Genomic DNA, 18,340 nt, shown 5'->3' with positions numbered 1-18,340 from the left:
TAATGTTTTCTTAAGTACAATAAAGTGACCATACCCTAACACTGAAAACAGCCTCAAACCTAACACCACCCCCTCCAAACTTTACTGACGGCACCTCACGTCACAGCAAGTAAAGTTCTACAGGCATCGGTGAAACACAAACCCTTCCACTGCACTGCCGGAGGATACACACGGTACAGCATAATTCGTCACTCCAAACCACTCATTTCCAGTCTCCACAGTGCAGCAGCATCATTCTTACCGTCACCTAAATTGTCTCCCCTTTCTTTTTAACTCCCTACAAACAGCCACTGTGCTACACGGACTGCTAGTACCACTTTGGAATTCACAAACAATTCCTTCCACTGACTCTGTGTGATTTTTTACACTCAACTCTCCATTATGCTAGATGGTGCCTGTCCTCCATCAGTACAAGAGGACTGTGCAGTCTCAGGCTAGCTGCAGTTGTTCCTTTGTGTTTCTAATTCAAAATCACATAACTGACAGTCCACTAGGGAAACATTAGAGACGTTTAGATGTCCTGATGGATTTGTTCCTCAGGTAAAATCCACTCACCAGTCCACGTTCAATGTCTCTTGTACACTACAAACATGTTGTGAAATACAAGATCTGTAAAGGATCATTGCTTGGTGCAGGCATTGGCAGTCGACCCTCAATGTAAATAAATATAATATACCGCACACAAACAGTTGGAATTTGTGATAGGCAAAGATCTGAATGTACACATCAGTTGCATTTTAATATGGAGCAACCACATAAATCTAGTTTAGGGAGAGTCACAGAGAGAGAAAGAAAGAGAGAGAGAGGAGAGAGAGAGAGGAGAGAGAGAGAGAGAGAGAGAGAGAGAGAGAGAGAGAGAGAGAGAGAGAGAGAGATAGCTGAAGTGTAATGTATGCGACACGAGCCTGCCTGTAAAAATAGTCAGCCTCCCCCTACAATATAATGTATAACCCATCAGTAATTTCCTCATTCTGGAGTAATTTCCATAATTTTAATTACAGCAAGTAGAAGTGAAAATTTAATGTAATGTGTTGTACAATCCAATGTAATATAAGAAAGGATAATATATTCACTACCTTCAAAGCACTAAAAATGGTTATTAATACCAGTAAAGCAAACAGTGGAAACTGCAGGTCGGAATGTCAACAATGCAGGAAAAGACAGATTGCAAAAAATGGCTCAAATGGCTCTAAGCCCTACAGGACATAACATCTGTGGTCATCAGTCCCCTAGAACTTAGAACTACTGGAACCTAACTAACCTAAGGACATCACACACATCCATACCCGAGGCAGGATTCGAACCTGCGACTGTAGCAGCAGCGCAGTTCCGGACTGAAGCGTCTAGAAGTGCTTGGCCACAACGGCCAGAGCAGACAGATTGCAACTTACAATAAAGAAGACACGTTAGGTTGCAGACATGCTGGAGTTGGCGGTCGTGTGAGTGTGAAGTGTGCTTGCTTGTGCACGTGTGCCTCTCTTTTACTAATGAAGGCTGTGGCCGAAAGCTTTATGTATGTGTTTTTTGACTGTGCCTGTATGCAACTTAACGTGTCTTCCTTACGATAAGTAGCAATCTGTCTTTTCCCACATCGTTAATACCAGTAACTGTTATTAAGAATTAAATACATTTAGTGATTGACACTCAGTATCAATAAGCACAGGCTTACACTTCTGCATTACTGGCCATTAAAACTGCTACACCAAGAAGAACTGCAGATGATAAATGGGTATTCATTGGACAAATATATTATACTAGAACTGACATATGATTACATTTTCACGCAATTTGGGTACATAGATCCTGGGAAATCAGTCCCCAGAACAACCACCTCTGGCCATAATAACGTTCTTGATACGTCTGGGCATTGAGTCAAACAGAGCTTGGATGGAGTGTACAGGTACAGCTGCCCATACCACAGTTCATCAAGAGTAGTGACTGGCGAATTGTGATGAGCCAGTTGCTCGGCCACCATTGACCAGACGTTTTCAGTTGGTGAAAGAACTGGAGAATGTGCTGGCCAGGGCAGCAGTCGAACATTTTCTGTATCCAGAAAGGCCCGTACAGGACGTGCAACATGCGGTCGTGCATTATCCTGCTGAAATGTAGGGTTTCGCAGGGATCGAATGAAGGGTAGAGCCACGGGTCGTAACACATCTGAAATGTAATGTCCACTGTCCAAAGTGCCGTCAATGCGAACAAGAGGTGACCGAGACGTGTAACCCGTGGCACCCCATACCATCACGCCGGGTGATATGCCAGTATGGCGATGACGAATACACGCTTCCAACGTGCGTTCACCACGATGTCGCCAAACACCGATGCGATCATCATGATGCTGTATACAGAACCTGGATTCATCTGAAAAAATGACGTTTTGCCATTTGTGCACCCAGGTTCATCGTCGAGTATACCATTGCAGGTGTTCCTGTCTGTGATGCAGCATCAAGGGTAACCGCAGCCGTGGTCTCCGAGCTGATAGTCAGTGCTGCTGGAAACGTCGTCGAACTGTTCATTCAGATGGTTGTTGTCTTCCAAATGTCCCAATTTGTTGACTCAGGGAGTGAGACGTGGCTGCACGGTCCGTTACAACCATGCGGATAAGATGCCTGTCATCTCGACTGCTAGTGATACGAGGCCGTTGGGATCCAGCACGGCGTTCCGTATTACCCTCCTGAAGCCACAGATTCCATATTCTGCTAACAGTCATTGGATCTCGACCAACGCAAGCACAAACGTCATGATACGATAAACCGCAATCGTGATAGGCTACAATCCGACATTTATCAAAGTTGGAAACAGGATGGTACGCATTTCTCATCCTTACACGAGGCATCACAACAACGTTTCACCAGGCAACACCGGTCAACTGATGTTTGTGTATGAGAAAAAGGTTGGAAACTTTCCTCATGTCAGCACGTTGTAGGTGTCGCCACCGGCGCCAACCTTGTGTGAATGCTCTGAAAAGCTAATAATTTGCAAATCACAGCATCTTCTTGCTGTCAGTTAAATTTCGCGTCTGTAGCATGTCATCATTGTGGTGTAGCAATTTTAATGGCCAGTAGTGTATTTGTTGTTCGATGTACTTGTACTTATAAAATGTCACTGTACTTGCTTTGACCTCTAGTGAAACTGGATCGTGCGACACGCTTTCTGTGATGCAAAAATATTGGTAATTTCAGTTACATCTTTCACTTTAGATACTAAGCAGGCTGAGTTCACTATGTCTGCCTTGGGTCAAGAATTCCAGAGATATTTTTTAATAAGTGCGAGCTTCAAAAATGAGCATTCAGTCAAAGAAACAGTAACAGAGATAGTAAAAACTGGTAAAATGCTGTCCATAAATCTTGGAACACTAGCAGCTCTGATTGAATTCTCTGTTACTAACAGTTTGTTAAGTCCATTATAGAGGTTAATTAGGGCATTTCTTTCTTCAGGGTGTTTTTGAACCCTATTACCTGGTCTGGGATTGGTTGGTTGGTTGGTTTGGGGGATTAAAGGGACCAGACTGCGACGGTCATCGGTCCCTTTTTCCAAAAAAAAATTAAAACCGCCCAAAGAGAATAAAAACGAACAACAGGGAAGACGTCAGACGACACGGGACAAGAAAGACTCCGACAGAGATCAGACAAAACGAAATAAAATCACACAGAGTGTGACGGTGGTTGGCCGACCACAGGAACAAAAAAAGGAAAAGCCAACCACCGAGAACACATTAAAAACTCAGTTGAAAACCGTAGGCGAAGGCCAGAATCAACACAATAAAATAAAACAGAAACAGTCATATTAAATGATAAAAATCCCCTGCCAGAATAAAACGTAAGACTAAGTCAGCCATAGCTGAGTCATCTGTTAAAAGGGCAGGGAGCGAGTCAGGCAGTGCGAACGACTGCCTGAGCACAGCTAAAAGTGGACAGTCCAATAAAATGCGGACCGCTGTCAAAACGGAGCCGCAGCGACATAAAGGTGGGTCCTCACGTCGCAATAGGTGGCCGTGCGTCATCCACGTGTGCCCAATGCGCAGCCGGCAGAGGACAACAGACTCCTTGCGAGAGACCCACAAGGAGGAGCGCCACACACCGGTAGCCCCCTTGATGGCCCGAAGTTTGTTGCGTGAAGGCAGGGCGCGCCATTCAGTGTCCCAAAGGTCCAGAATTTTGCAGCGTAGGAATGCTCGCAAATCTGTCTCTGGGAGGCCAACGTCCAGAGATGGTGCACTAGTCGCCTCTTTCGCCAGCCGGTCAACATTCTCGTTGCCGGGGATCCCAACATGGCCTGGGGTCCACACGAAGACCGCAGAGCGGCCGCAACGCGCAAGAGTATGCAGGGACTCATGGATAGCCATCACCAGACGGGAACGAGGAAAACACTGGTCGAGAGCTCGTAAACTGCTCAGGGAATCGCTACAGATAACGAAGGACTCACCTGAGCAGGAGCGGATATACTCTAGGGCTCGAAAGATGGCGACCAGCTCAGCAGTGTAAACGCTGCAGCCAGCCGGCAAGGAATGTTGTTCGGAATGGTCCCCTAGAGTGAGCGCATAACCGACTCGACCAGCAACCATCGAGCCGTCAGTGTAAACAATGCCAGAGCCCTGATACGTGGCCAGGATGGAAGAAAAGCGGCGGCGGAAGGCCTCTGGAGAGACTGAGTCCTTCGAGCCCTGTGCCAAGTCGAGCCGGAGGCAAGGGCGAGGAACGCACCACGGGGCTGTACGCAGAGGTGCCCGGAAAGGAGGTGGAACAGGGAAAAACCCAAGCCCGGAGAGAACCTCCTTTGACGCGTACGGCGATCGGACAACCCGACCGGGGTCGACGTTCTGGCAGATGGACGACTGACTGCGGGAACAGGACACGGTAATTTGGATGCCCGGGCGAGCTAAAAACATGGGCAGCATAAGCAACCAGTAATTTTTGGCGTTGGAACCGCAGTGGAGGGACACCCGCCTCCACTAGGACGCTGTCCACAGGGCTGGTGCGGAAAGCACCAGTGGCAAGGCGTATCCCGCTGTGGAGGATTGGGTCCAACACCCGTAACGCAGATGGGGATGCTGAGCCATAAGCCAGGCTCCCATAATCCAGACGGGACTGGATTAACGCCTGGTAGAGGCGTAACTGGGTAGATCGGTCGGCGCCCCAGCTGGTGTGGCTCAAGCATCTCAGAGCATTTAGATGCCTCCAACACGCCTGTTTAAGCTGCCGAATATGAGGCAGCCAAGTCAACCGAGCATCAAAAACGACCCCCAAAAACCTGTGGGTCTCCGCCACAGGAAGGAGTTCGTCGGCAAGATAAAGCTGCGGCTCAGGATGGACTGTTCGGTGCCGGCAGAAATGCATAACACGGGTCTTGGCAGCCGAAAACTGAAAGCCATGTGCTACAGCCCAAGACTGCGCCTTGCGGATAGCGCCCTGTAGCTGATGTTCAGCTGCTGCAATGCCAGTAGAGCTGTAGTAAAGGCAGAAGTCGTCAGCATACAGGGAAGCGGAGACAGAATTTCCCATGGCCGCAGCAAGCCCGTTAATGGCTATTAAAAACAGGCAGACACTTAAAACAGAACCCTGAGGCACGCCGTTCTCCTGGACGTGGGAGGAACTATACGAGGCCGCGACTTGCACGCGGAAGGTACGATACGACAGAAAATTGGATATAAATCGGCAGAGGACCCTGAAGACCCCATCCACGAAGCGTAGAAAGGACACGATGACGCCATGTCGTATCGTACGCCTTCCGCATGTCGAAAAAGACAGCGACCAGGTGCTGATGGCGGGCAAAGGCAGTACGGATGGCCGACTCCAGGCTCACCAGATTGTCGGTGGCGGAGCGGCCTTTACGGAACCCACCCTGAGACGGAGCCAGAAGGCCCCGAGACTCCAGTACCCAATTTAAGCGCCGGCTCACCATCCGTTAAAGCAACTTGCAAAGAACGTTGGTGAGGCTAATGGGACGGTAGCTGTCCACCTCCAGAGGGTTCTTTCCAGGTTTCAAAATGGGGATGACAATGCTGTCCCGCCATTGCGACGGAAACTCCCCCTCGACCCAAAGACGGTTGTAAAGATCGAGGAGGCGTCGCTGGCAGTCCACTGAAAGGTGTTTCAGCATCTGACAGTTGATGCCATCTGGCCCAGGAGAGGTATCAGGGCAAGCAGCTAGGGCACTGCGAAATTCCCACTCACTGAATGGAGCATTGTAAGATTCTGGGTGGTGGGTGCGAAACGAAAGGCTCCGACGTTCCATCTGCTCTTGAATGGAGCGGAAGGCCTGAGGATAATTCGCAGAAGTGCAACTCATAGCAAAATGCTCTGCTAAGCTGTTTGCAATGACGTCGGAGTCAGTACAAACTGCTCCATTCAGTGAGAGCGCAGGGACGCTGACAGGGGTCAGATAGCCGTAGACGCGTCAAATCTTGGCCCAGACCTGCGATGGAGTGACATGGAGGCCAATGGTGGACACATACTGCTCCCAGCACTCCTTCTTGCCTTGGCGGATAAGGAGGCGGGCCCGCGGACGCAGCCGTTTGAAGGCGATAAGGTGGTCTATGGAGGGATGTCGCTTGTGACGCTGGAGCGCCCGCCGGCGATCTTTAATCGCTTCAGCGATCTCAGGCGACCACCAAGGCACAGCCTTCCGCCGTGGGGACCCAGAAGAACGGGGAATGGCAGATTCGGCGGCAGTAACGATGCCGGTGGTGACCGATTGAACCACCGCATCAATGTCATCAGTAGAGAGAGGCTCAAAAGGGGCAGTGGAGGAGAACAAGTCCCAGTCAGCCTTATTCATAGCCCATCTGCTAGGGCGCCCAGAAGAGTGACGCTGTGGTAGTGACAAAAAGAGCGGAAAGTGGTCACTACCACACAGGTCGTCATGCACACTCCATTGGACAGACGGTAAGAGGCTAGGGCTACAGAGCGATAGGTCAATGACGGAGTATGTGCCATGCGCCACACTGAAGTGTGTGGAAGCACCGTCATTTAAGATCAAGAGATCGAGCTGCGCCAATAAATGCTCAATAGTGGCGCCTCGACCTGTTGCCACTGACCCACCCCACAGAGGGTTATGGGCGCTAAAGTCGCCCGGGCGTTAAAGTCGCCCAGTAACAAGAATGGTGGCGGCAATTGGGCTATCAGCGCAGCCAGGACATGCTGCGAGACATCACCATCTGGTGGAAGGTAAAGACTGCAGACGGTAACAGCCTGTGGCGTCCACACCCGAACAGCGACAGCCTCTAAAGGGGTTTGGAGAGGGACAGACTCGCTGTGCAGAGTGTGAAGGACATAGAGGCGGACGCCACCAGACACCCTTTCATATGCTGCCCGGTTCTTATAATAACCCCAATAGCCACGGAGGGCGGGGGTTCGCATGGCTGGAAACCAAGTTTCCTGAAGAGCAATGCAGAAGAAAGGGTGAAGGCTGATAAGTTGGCGGAGCTCAGCGAGATGGTGGAAGAAACCGCTGCAGTTCCACTGGAGGACGGTGTTGTCCATGGCTGGGAAAGGCGTGACTGGACTGGGAAGGCAGATTACGCCGCTGGGTCACCTGCTGCCTCCGATGGAGCACCCGTACAAATGCTATCCATTGCGTCCGAGGGACCGGCGAGATCGAGGTCCTCAGCGGACGCCAGAAACTCCACCTCGTCCTCAGACGCAGAGCTTGTAGGAAGCGGTGGGATGGGTGCCACCGCAATGTCGTTAGCCTTGGGGACTTTCTTCTTCTTCTGTTTCTCTCGCTGTGCCTTCGGTGGTTCAGGCTGGGAGGGCTTCACTGGGTCAGTCTCAGGGACAGACGACGACCGTGAGGCCCTACGACCAGGGACCGGTGGTTGTTTGAGCCACTTGCGGCTGTCTGCTTTTGTACCGGTTGGAACTTGCGGTCCCCAAGGGAACCCTTCCTGGCGAGAGGAGCCGAAGAAGACTTACGCTTCTCCGGCTGGGAAGGGGGAACTGATGTCCCCGATGGTTTGGGGGGTGTTGCTCCTGAAGTAGATGGAGCAGGAGCAACAGGGAGTTTAGTGCCCCCCACCATCAAGGGGTCAGGTGTGGGTCTTCGACTCTGAGAGCTGACTGGAGCTGATGGAACTGTAGGAGGAGTGACAGTTGCGGCATAAGATGATGTCATACGCACTGGATGAAGCCGATCATATTTCCGCTTCGCCTCAGTGTACGTCAGGCGGTCGAGAGTCTTGATTTCCATGATCTTCCGCTCCTTCTGCAGAATCGGACAGTCTGGCGAGCAAGGCGGATGGTGCGCACCACAGTTCACACAGATTGGAGGCGGGGCACAGGGATGATCAGGATGGGATGGTCGACCGCAATCGCGACAGACGAGGTCGGAAGCACAGCGTGAAGACATATGGCCGAACTTCCAACACTTGAAGCACCGCATCGGGGGAGGGATATACGGCCTGACATCACAACGGTACACCATCACCTTGACCTTCTCAGGTAACGTGTCACCCTCGAAGGCCAAGATGAAGGCACCGGTGGCAACTTGACGATCCCTCGGACCCCGGTGGACGCGCCGGACGAAATGGACACCTCGGCGCTCCAAGTTGGCGCGCAGCTCGTCATCGGACTGTAAAAGGAGATCCCTGTGGAAGATAATGCCCTGGACCATGTTCAGACTTTTATGGGGCGTGATAGTTACGGAGACATCCCCCAGCTTATTACAAGCGAGCAAGGCCCGCGACTGGGCGTAGGATGCCGTTTTTATCAACACCGATCCGGACCGCATCTTGGACAAGCCCTCCACCTCCCCAAACTTGTCCTCTAAATGCTCTACAAAGAACTGAGGCTTCATGGATATAAAGGATTCCCCATCAGCTCTGGTACAGACAAGATACCTGGGCGAATAAATCTCACTTTCATTCAATGCCTTTCGTTCCTCCCATGGTGTGGCAAGGGAGGGGAACGATTTGGGGTCATAAACGTTACCTTTAAAATGGGCCCTCTAATGCTTAGAGACTGCTGCCACCAGCAAGGGAAGATGTGCCACGCTTCATTGCGTGTCATCCACCCTGATGCCACCTACTCCGACCAAGGGCCCTCCCCACGGGCGCTACCCAGCCACAGCAAAAGCCACCTGGCAGGATAGCCATTGCCGGGAGTCCCGATGCCCCAGGGAGATGGGCATCTACTCCTCGGCATACGTGGGGAGTTAATGGTGCAGGCATCAGTAGAGCGATCCCTGTGTCGTCAGGGGGCTACAACCATCAGGGTACATGGCAGCCCCACCACAACGGACTGGCTACCGTGCTGGATGTTAGGTGACATGTGGTCCATGGCCGCCGTCAGTGCAGAAAATGGCCCTGCACAGTGTTTGGCAGAAAGTGTACGCAGGAGCGTATCCGTGCCCAAGCGATGGAGAGCGGGCAGGACTGCAATGCAACGACAAATAAGATGGCGAAAGTTCTCAACACAACATGGACACAATGCACCAAGTAAGGCGCCCTTCCCCAATCGGCTCGCTCTTCCGAAAATTTTTGAGATATGGAGGTCAAACCCGACAGGGGACCATCACATAAGGCCGAAACGTCTGAGACTCCTTTTAGTCGCCTCTTACGACAGGCAGGAATACCGCGGGCCTCTTCTAACCCCCGAATCCGCAGGGGGAACCTGGTCTGGGAATTCACTGGATAAATTATACTCATATTCAATATGATGATCACCTGCTACATTGTAAATCTCTCCACCATAAGAAGGATTTTGAAATTTTGGGAAAATAATTTTGAAGAAATGGTTAACATTATGCATACCATCAAATCTGCTTTTCAACCAGGCTACATGACGTCCAAACAGTCATTAAAAACAGAGATTCAGAAATACATATTTTGATCCTCTAGCTGTTGCTCCTGACCCAACTCATAATTTTTTTTTCGCTTTTTGAATTCTTTTGTTTTCAAATTGTGGTGAAATGCCCCATCTCACTGCCAAAGATGTAGCTGGTGACATTGCCTCTTCAAAATTGTTCCAATAGCAAGATAAATTACCAGCTGCATTCTGGTCAAAAGAACACCCTTTATCTAGCTCTAAATTTTCCAACTGCATAATCTGAGATGCTAAATCAATACATTCTAGAACCTTTGATTGCACCACTCTTTGAAAAATGGATTTAAATTTCCCCAACTGTTTTTTCTTCAAAAAAACAGCTTGTTCTATGTCTTCCCTTTTGTTAGATATCAAATTTATTTTTAACAGACCTTTAAGTACATTGACATAACCATTAGAAAGGCCTTTAACAGACTGGTACCTCAAAGACCAACGTGTTGCACAAAGGTTTTTTAGGTACAAGACGACAACATAAGTTCACATTTTCTAATAATATGGCTGAAAAAAAGGTAAAATGTTTCTGATGTGTCATAAAATTACCTGGCACTTTGAATTCCACACACAGCAACATTAAGTACTAAATTTAAATTATGTGCTGCACAATTCAGATACTTAGCAGCTCTTTTTCTCAGTCCCACCTCTTTGTCGACTTCTCATTCTAATACCCCTGTATATGCCTGACATACTGGCACAACTGTCATAACCCTGACCATGGCATTCTGTTGCTAAGATTCCCTTTTCATCTACTGTACTTAGTACTTCCTCTTTCATTTCTAATGCACTTTGATTCTCTATTTCACAAACACCTAAAAAGCTTCGTTTTATCTTCACGTCACAAAGCTTTCCAGTAAGATCATCTGAAACTGTTAACATATCAAAATATTTGAGTTAATTAATCTCGTCTTGTGATGTCCTGTGGTTATCTGTAATAACAGAAAAGAAGATGAGAGCTTTAATGTCATTAATAATTTCTTTTCAGCTGCACAGAATAGGAAATTTTTATTAACCCATTTTGAAGTGGAGGCTAAGGAACTTTTGCATACATTTTAGTTTATTCATCAGATTGCATAATACTGGATCGTACAGTGCAAGTTGATGCCAATCAGCAAGGTAATCGCCGGGTCACCGTCGCTTTAGTACGCGGACCTAAAGTCGATCAAGTTGCAGGACTTGTGTCTTTCAACAGCCATGACACCATTGCTAATCGGACATTCTAGATCGCAGAAGTCTACAATAGAGATACGGGTACTTCGTATTACCTGTCATCAATGCCCTCGGTTCATAGGACGAGGAATCACCGTAAAATAAATGAATCTGAATCTGTGTCAGTGTGGGTGAAAGGTGTTGACAATTGCAGTTCAATAATCAGTAAAAGGTTTACACTGTTTGATTTTCCAAATTCCTCTCTATGTCCCGAAGAGCTACGTTATTGGATGCCAGTGTCAAAGTCACATTCGCAATACACTCAAGAACTTATTTCCATATGTTCTCACTTTCTGAATCCAGGTCAACTGTGTTTTTCTTATGTCAGGAACTAAAAAAAAATTTCAAATGTTCACACCTAGTTTTATGTGGCACTGTACCTTTCGTTAGCGACCTTCAATCTCAAACTCCTTCCCTCCAAACTGACCACGATTTCTGTCTTCCAGAGGGCCAACAAGGTTTATAGTAAAAAGTCATTTTCAGATTAATAACACCACTATTCTTCTATTCTTTCTAAATTCTTCATCCTGTCAAAGTGGATCTTTTCGTAATATTTAGTGCAAAAGGACCTTCTTTCCCACAAAGCATCTTTGGGGAATGGTCGCACAAGCTGATTAAGAGTCTGTCTAACAAAGCATTTTTTGACCATGTAGGTGTAATTGATAATCTTGCTGCACAAGTACTAGTCCTAGTCGAAGGAAAGGGAAATTCTGTTAAAATTCAATGAAGGCACAGTTGGGCGATGAAATCTGGGGCCACTGGCAGACTGTGGTAACACTCGACAGCCATCGGAAGAGGCAAGGTAAACGTGGCACTCGCGGGAGCCGGGCTGCGACGGCGGTACTGTACACACGATTTGTTTCGAGAGGAGCAACGACGAGGCAGGAAACTGCAGTGTCACTTTAAGTTATTGCAAGGTACGAGGCGGGGCACTAGGCGAGAGCCAAGAGTGGCAGCTTGGAAATGGCTGATGTGTGGGAATTTACCCCTGCCACAGTTTCTGTCTCTCTCTGACACTACGTCAGAAGCGAGGGAAAAACTCATATAAATAGGCGGACAATTTTAGCTCGGGACAGTGTGTGCCAGACAAGTGTAGTGTAAGCAGTCTCTTTAGCATATCTGCTGCACCTTGCATATTCCACTAATAAAATATAGTGTTTGAAGTGGTGTCAAATCAAAAGACTTGCACCTGGCGAACGGTCTACCCGACGGGAGGCCCTAGTCACATGACATTTATTCAGTTGGTGAACACAATGAATGCGAATGTGATAACAGCTTGATCTGTAGTGCACCCCAATGTCTGGGTCTACACAATATTGTGCATACTATGCTGTATAATAAAATCACAGAATGGTAATGATAAAAAATTATCATTTAAAGCAGGGTGATTCAGATTTTGATGATCAACTGCAATTGCAGTGTAAATGATTACTTCTAATAAAACAATGGAAAGTGCAAGATGGAATAACAACAGAATAGAAAGGATAGATTACTATTCAACATTTACAGAAGGCATTAAGTCATAGACAGATGTAATGAAAGAGACTAATGAAATATTTAAGCTCTCAGATACAGTTTTTCTTCCAAAGTAGAAAACACACATGTGCCCACTGTCTCTGGGAACTGCAGCATGTGTTTTCTACTTTGAAATTAAACTTTGTACAAAAGCTTAAATATTTCAGTAGTCTCTCTGATTATGCCTATCTATGACTCAGTGTTTCCTCCATGTGGTGAGCAGCAATCTATCCTTTCCATATTCTTGTTAACACTTCTAGCGGAGCTGTTATAGCAAATAACTATATACACACAGTAAATGCCAGTAGTATTTTTAATGTGCTGGAATATTTTGAACAAAGTGTTACAATTCAGATATTATTTGTGTGTGTCAACTAGATGTATTTTATATAAAATATCTTTGTCAGACTTTTTGTAATGGAACTTCGAATGTGATTTTGTGTATGGTTATTTTACATACTCATACTTTCTGATGATATCCATACAATGTATATTGTATCTCAATGAATAAACTGCTACTGCTGTTACCACCACAACTACTGATTAATGTAGTTCACTGTATTTGTTGTGTGTTTCGTTATGAAAACCAAAATTGCAAGGTAAATTCAGGAAACCTGTAATACATAATGGACAAGTCTCTAACATTCATTTGGATGAATACTATTTAAATGTATCACGGATACGCTACAAAAAATGGGATTATGGAAGTGTCCGATTCCACCAGTCTGCTTTGACCCATGAAATCAATATGGTGAAAATGGTTATTCTAACCGTCTCCAATACCGTGCCTATGATATCACTGCATACACATGGCAACAAACATGAAAATACATAAATAAGACAATGACATCTCCCTCCAAAATTATAATCATACTAATGGAACAACTGTGGGAAATTGTGGGTTTTAGGGAGGGGACAAGCTAAATATAACAGTAAAACAAAGACACACCATGATCCCAAAACACACAAGATGATGAACAAAAATAATTACAAAATCTCCAAGAATCGGACACTTCCCTTGACCTATATAGGTCAACTGCAGCTGACGATACCAAAACACCAATGCCTACAGCAAAAACTATGGAAATTCGAATCAGACATTTCCTTTGACCACAGCTTAAGATACCGAAACACCAATACCTACATACAAAAATGCGAAAATTGGAAATTGGTCATTTCCCTTGACCTATATAGGTCAACTATAAATACTGATACGAAAAAACCAACACCTACAACTACACCAAACAAAACCAAAACTACAACCACAACACCTCAAAAATTCAAAACTCAAACATCCCTAAGTAAATTAAAACACATTCAATACACAATAAACACACAAAACATCACAACTCGAGAAAAATAGACCCAAAAAAACAATTACCTACCACCAACAAATTTCAGCGTCACAGAGTAGGTTGGTCAGTCAAAAAAAACACACACACACACACACACACACACACACACACACACACACACACACACACACACAGAGAGAGAGAGAGAGAGAGAGAGAGAGAGAGAGAGAGAGAGAGAGAGAGAGAGGGGGGGGGGGGATGCCATCAAACACAAGACGAATCTACAAACGCAGCAACTCAAATTCTGCACCGTAATGCCGTCACACACCGCAACACCCTTACGTCAAAGGTCAAAGCAGATGGGTGGAATCGGACGCTTCCATTGACCCCAAAAAAACTCAACAGTATGATCCACTACATAACTTTTGCTGAATATTTATTTCTACAAACAATTGACACATTCTCGCATCAGACTAGTTGACAAAAAGTCACCTCAAAAGGGAGATCCAGTACGTAACTTTTGCTGAAAATTTATTTCTGCAGACAATGGACACATTCTACAACCAAATTATGTGACAAAAAGTTCTTATTACTCCTTCTACAGAATTTGTGAACTGAGCTGTTAGGTGGTAAAAGTGGGCCATATTACTTAAAACAAATTTCATTGCAGGATAAATACCCCAGAACCAATATTCAGTATACACAGTTCTTTAAACATGTTTCTGAAAGACACTCCATAATTCAAACTATAAATACATCATATTACACGTTTTTTGATTCAGAATGTCCTATTTTTGCACGTGCAGTTGGCCCTTATTACCATATTGCACAGTTACGAATGTCAAAAATATGCCATTTTTATGTCACCTATCCCTGAAAATATCCACATTGTAAAAAAAGAAGTTTTGTTCTGTGGTATGTCCCTCTCACCTGAATCTATTACCAATTTGTAATTCCATGACTTTAACACTGTCAATGTTTTCTTTCTGCAAGTATTCATTTTATAAATGTAACATGTGGAAACTTTAGAAATTTAATACAACTAGTCTTTTTTAATCTTAAAGAAGTCAACTGGCTTCAAATAGTTTATTAAGGTCCCTCAACTTTTTGCCAGCCCTTCTTAAAACTGCATTTGACTTGCTATTTAAAAGCTTGTTAATGCACAAGAACAAGCGCAATGTCAGGAGCTGTTGTTAACGAGGATATATGATGTGCCTGCAAGCTTCAGCATCTCATTTTTACAGTTTCCAAGTTGTCTGCCTGTGATGATGTATGTAATTTGTCACTAACTTCTTTCATTTGACTACTGAACTGAATTCCTAACACCGCCCCCCCCCCCCCCCAAAAAAAAAAAAAAAAAAAAAAAAAAAAAAGTATCTCATTCCGTTTTGGAAGAAGAAAGAAGGTGCTTCCGTAGTTTGGTAGATCAAATTCTGATAGCAATGGTATAGAGAAACACACATCTCCAAGTGTACCATCATTTACTGAAAACTACTCTAAAAATGCACTTACGGTGTACCACAGGTTTTCTGTTGTGTGGTACAGCTGGTAGTTTTCTGTATGGTGGTTAATCGGTAGTGAACACGGTAATCATGAGCTGGATGACTAGATGAGATCATGAAACCAATCGCAAAATAGTACTCGATAAACATTATTATTGTGATGTTGAGTGTATGAAATTATGTAATGGCATAATGAAATATATTGTACACAGTACTGTCACGCAAAAACTTAAACTGCAATCTCAGCTTGTCGCCTAATCAGCACCTCAGAAATTATGACGTGCCCCACAAAGTTTATGAAATGATCACGGGGCTACACTACAGAGCTGTCTATCACCACAGCCAGTTTTTCTCCACATACATTCATTGTCTTTGCCAATTCACAACTGGACAGTACCATTTCACCCTAACTTAGATCTCAGGATATGCTGCGGATGAGTTTGTAGCCACAACCAGTTTCCTCACATTCACATTTGTTGGCTTTGACAATTCACTTCCAAACTGTAACATTGGAATATGACAATATCTCAAAAAAATCCTGCCATAATCACCATCTCAGAATTTATGACACGCCCCACAAAGTTTCTGAAATGATCTTTCTCATGCTCTTCATGCCCAAAACAAAAGTAATCAATTCTCTTCTGCTGCAATAAGTCATATGGGAAACTGTAGCTTGAACGTGCGGAACATTCATTCCTTGCTCCGTGTTAAACAGAATCCCGTAAGGAGGAGAACAAGTCAAGACATATTTTAACATAAAACAACTACAGATACCCAGTCTGCACATCATATTAACAATAAAGTATTACTGTACTGTTTAACTCTATTCATGTTTATACCAGCTAGGCTAAATTTATTTATTGGCGCTGGGGACCTAAGACTGGACAACAATAAAAAAATTGTGGACGATTCCTTAATTATTAGGCCTACATACATTTCTTGAAATGTTTACACACATCAGTTTTAGTAAAAGGTAATAGTACACAACATTTTATTACTCTATACACTTTATAAAGGCAATCTTAATTGCTGCTATGGTAGAGGTTGACAAAGTAGTTGACGCTCGATTTGAGATTGTTCCTGTCCATTTATTATTTCTGTAGACTTGGGTAATGCATTAGGCTACATAGACCGGTGCTGAGATGGAGTAGGCCTATGCCTTTCTGCACTAGTGCAGCATTTGTCTGCTGTATATTTATAACATCTGATTGTTGTGTGTAGTAATTGTGCATAGATTCATTATAGGCAATGGAGGGACTGTTACTGTTTAGTGTTTCTTTTATAAAAATTACATTTCCTAATGCAGTATATAAAGACATGGATGTGACATTACTTTATTTTTTCCGAAATAGTTGCCCACATGATGATGTTGGTCTGCCCTTTCCATTAGGTTAATAATCTTTTTCTGTGTTATAAATGATGTCAAACTTTGCTCCAAAAAGTTACACTACATTTCAATACCAAGTTTTAGTTCTGTTTACAAAATTTAATTAAATGCTGCAAAGTGTGTTTAAATATGAAGCGAAAATAAACTTAGGATTACCACAACGTACACTGGGCATTAACGTTCGCTGGCTTAGCCAACTCATGAGCCTACCAATCTTACCTAGACCTCGGGCTACACTACAGGTCAGTGTGTAGCTACAACCCAGTTTCGAATGGCAGAGCTAATACACAGGAAGTACATTGGAAACAGGGTGTAAAATTTCGAAGACACATAACAAAGCGTCTGCAAGATTTATGGATCCCTACAAGTCTATATGAATAACGATCGGTGCTGACTAAAAGCAGTAATTACGATGCTTAAAAGTCACAAAATATGGACATGCTAGAATTCACCGCAGACGAGCGTTAATTGAGTTGCTCTCTTTCTTACATGTGGGGTAAGTTTCCACAGGCGACTCTGATACCACTCGGTCGAATCTCTGCACCTACTGACGCAAGTCTCTCGGAAATACTGTTGCACGGCATCGCAAACTACTTCCTGCCCTCTGCCCGCACGCGAACACTCCTCTTTTTTTCTGGCTGTCAGGCAGTTATTTTTTGCGCTAGCCCCATCAATACAAGTTACGTTCAATCATCTCCGTTTAACCTATCTGGTCAGCTTCGTCTGTCAATTACTGTCAAGGTCGCTTCAAGACAAGACGTTTACATTTCTAGCCGTTAGCAGATTCTTGAGATCCTCTCTAAGCGACGACAAACTGCAAGGGTACGTAAATTCTGAAGACAAGTACGAATTCTGAAGACCTGCGGCACGTTATAAGGCAGTGCTGCTTTACCTTTTGAAAGAAGGCGTTGTTTAATGTTCCCGCTGCTTTCTCCTCACATCTGTTCTGCGCTAGGATTAGAAAGCTGTCGTGGACTAGGGCCAATTGCCTTGCACTTCGTCCTCTCCCCCCATCAGGTACTATCGGACTCCGACCTAGAGTCATTACGCCCGCTGTATCTTCTTGCTGAATCACTGTACGAAACTCACTTAGCTATAAACAAAACACACGGTTTCAAAACATTCGTGACCCCACTTCCTACAGTGCCAATGACCTTACGCCAAAGATACGCCAGTCGTAATCGACTGCGGCTACGTTTTGGAAATGTGCCAGCAGAAATAAAACAAATAGGCCTGTTTTCAGTAGCTGCGCAGAGGTGCGTAGAAGTCACAGCTTTTGCTGAACTTCTTGCTTAATTTACCATCGTTGCTGTTGCATCACACAAATAACTTACTGAACTTATTCTGGCTCGAAGCGTGGTGAACACGGTAGCGAGCTTTTCAAAGAATTTTTTTGGAATTTTCAGAGGCTCTCTTGGTTCGCTGATTCCTGCCGGCTTTTTCTCATCTCTCATTCTCATTCCTGAAGTACAGAGTGAACCGATAACAGAACTTGTGCTCTTTTTTGCCATAGGCTGGCCGACTGTATGGTCGGATGTCGGAAAGTGACAGAAAACAACGCGAAAAACGGTGCGTGGTAGAAGTTTACTCGTCATCGGCAGAGTTCATATTTTGAAA

At 45.2% G+C, this 18,340-nt stretch overlaps 1 protein-coding gene across 3 annotated transcripts in view; it reads right to left on the bottom strand.

Moving 5' to 3' along the window:
- Window positions 1-17,883, bottom strand: part of LOC126213328 (peroxisomal carnitine O-octanoyltransferase) — a 313,022-nt gene extending 295,139 nt beyond the window's left edge. For 2 of the 3 annotated variants that reach the window (XM_049941019.1, XM_049941020.1), the window contains exon 1: window positions 17,213-17,329. Coding sequence is in view for 1 of the 3 variants with exons in the window: in XM_049941020.1 (XP_049796977.1) it covers window positions 17,213-17,307 (95 nt within the window). In the remaining 2 variants the exon portion in view is untranslated. Of the gene's footprint in view, window positions 1-17,212; window positions 17,330-17,615 lie in introns of those variants that run through there. The other variant, XM_049941018.1, reaches the window with a different exon arrangement.
- Window positions 17,884-18,340: the final 457 nt, after the last annotated feature.

Source organism: Schistocerca nitens, chromosome 11 (assembly GCF_023898315.1).
Source record: "Schistocerca nitens isolate TAMUIC-IGC-003100 chromosome 11, iqSchNite1.1, whole genome shotgun sequence".
NCBI classification, from domain to species: domain Eukaryota; kingdom Metazoa; phylum Arthropoda; class Insecta; order Orthoptera; family Acrididae; genus Schistocerca; species Schistocerca nitens.
The sequence above is the reverse complement of the archived record's forward strand: the minus strand, read 5'-3'. Positions and strand labels throughout refer to the sequence as shown.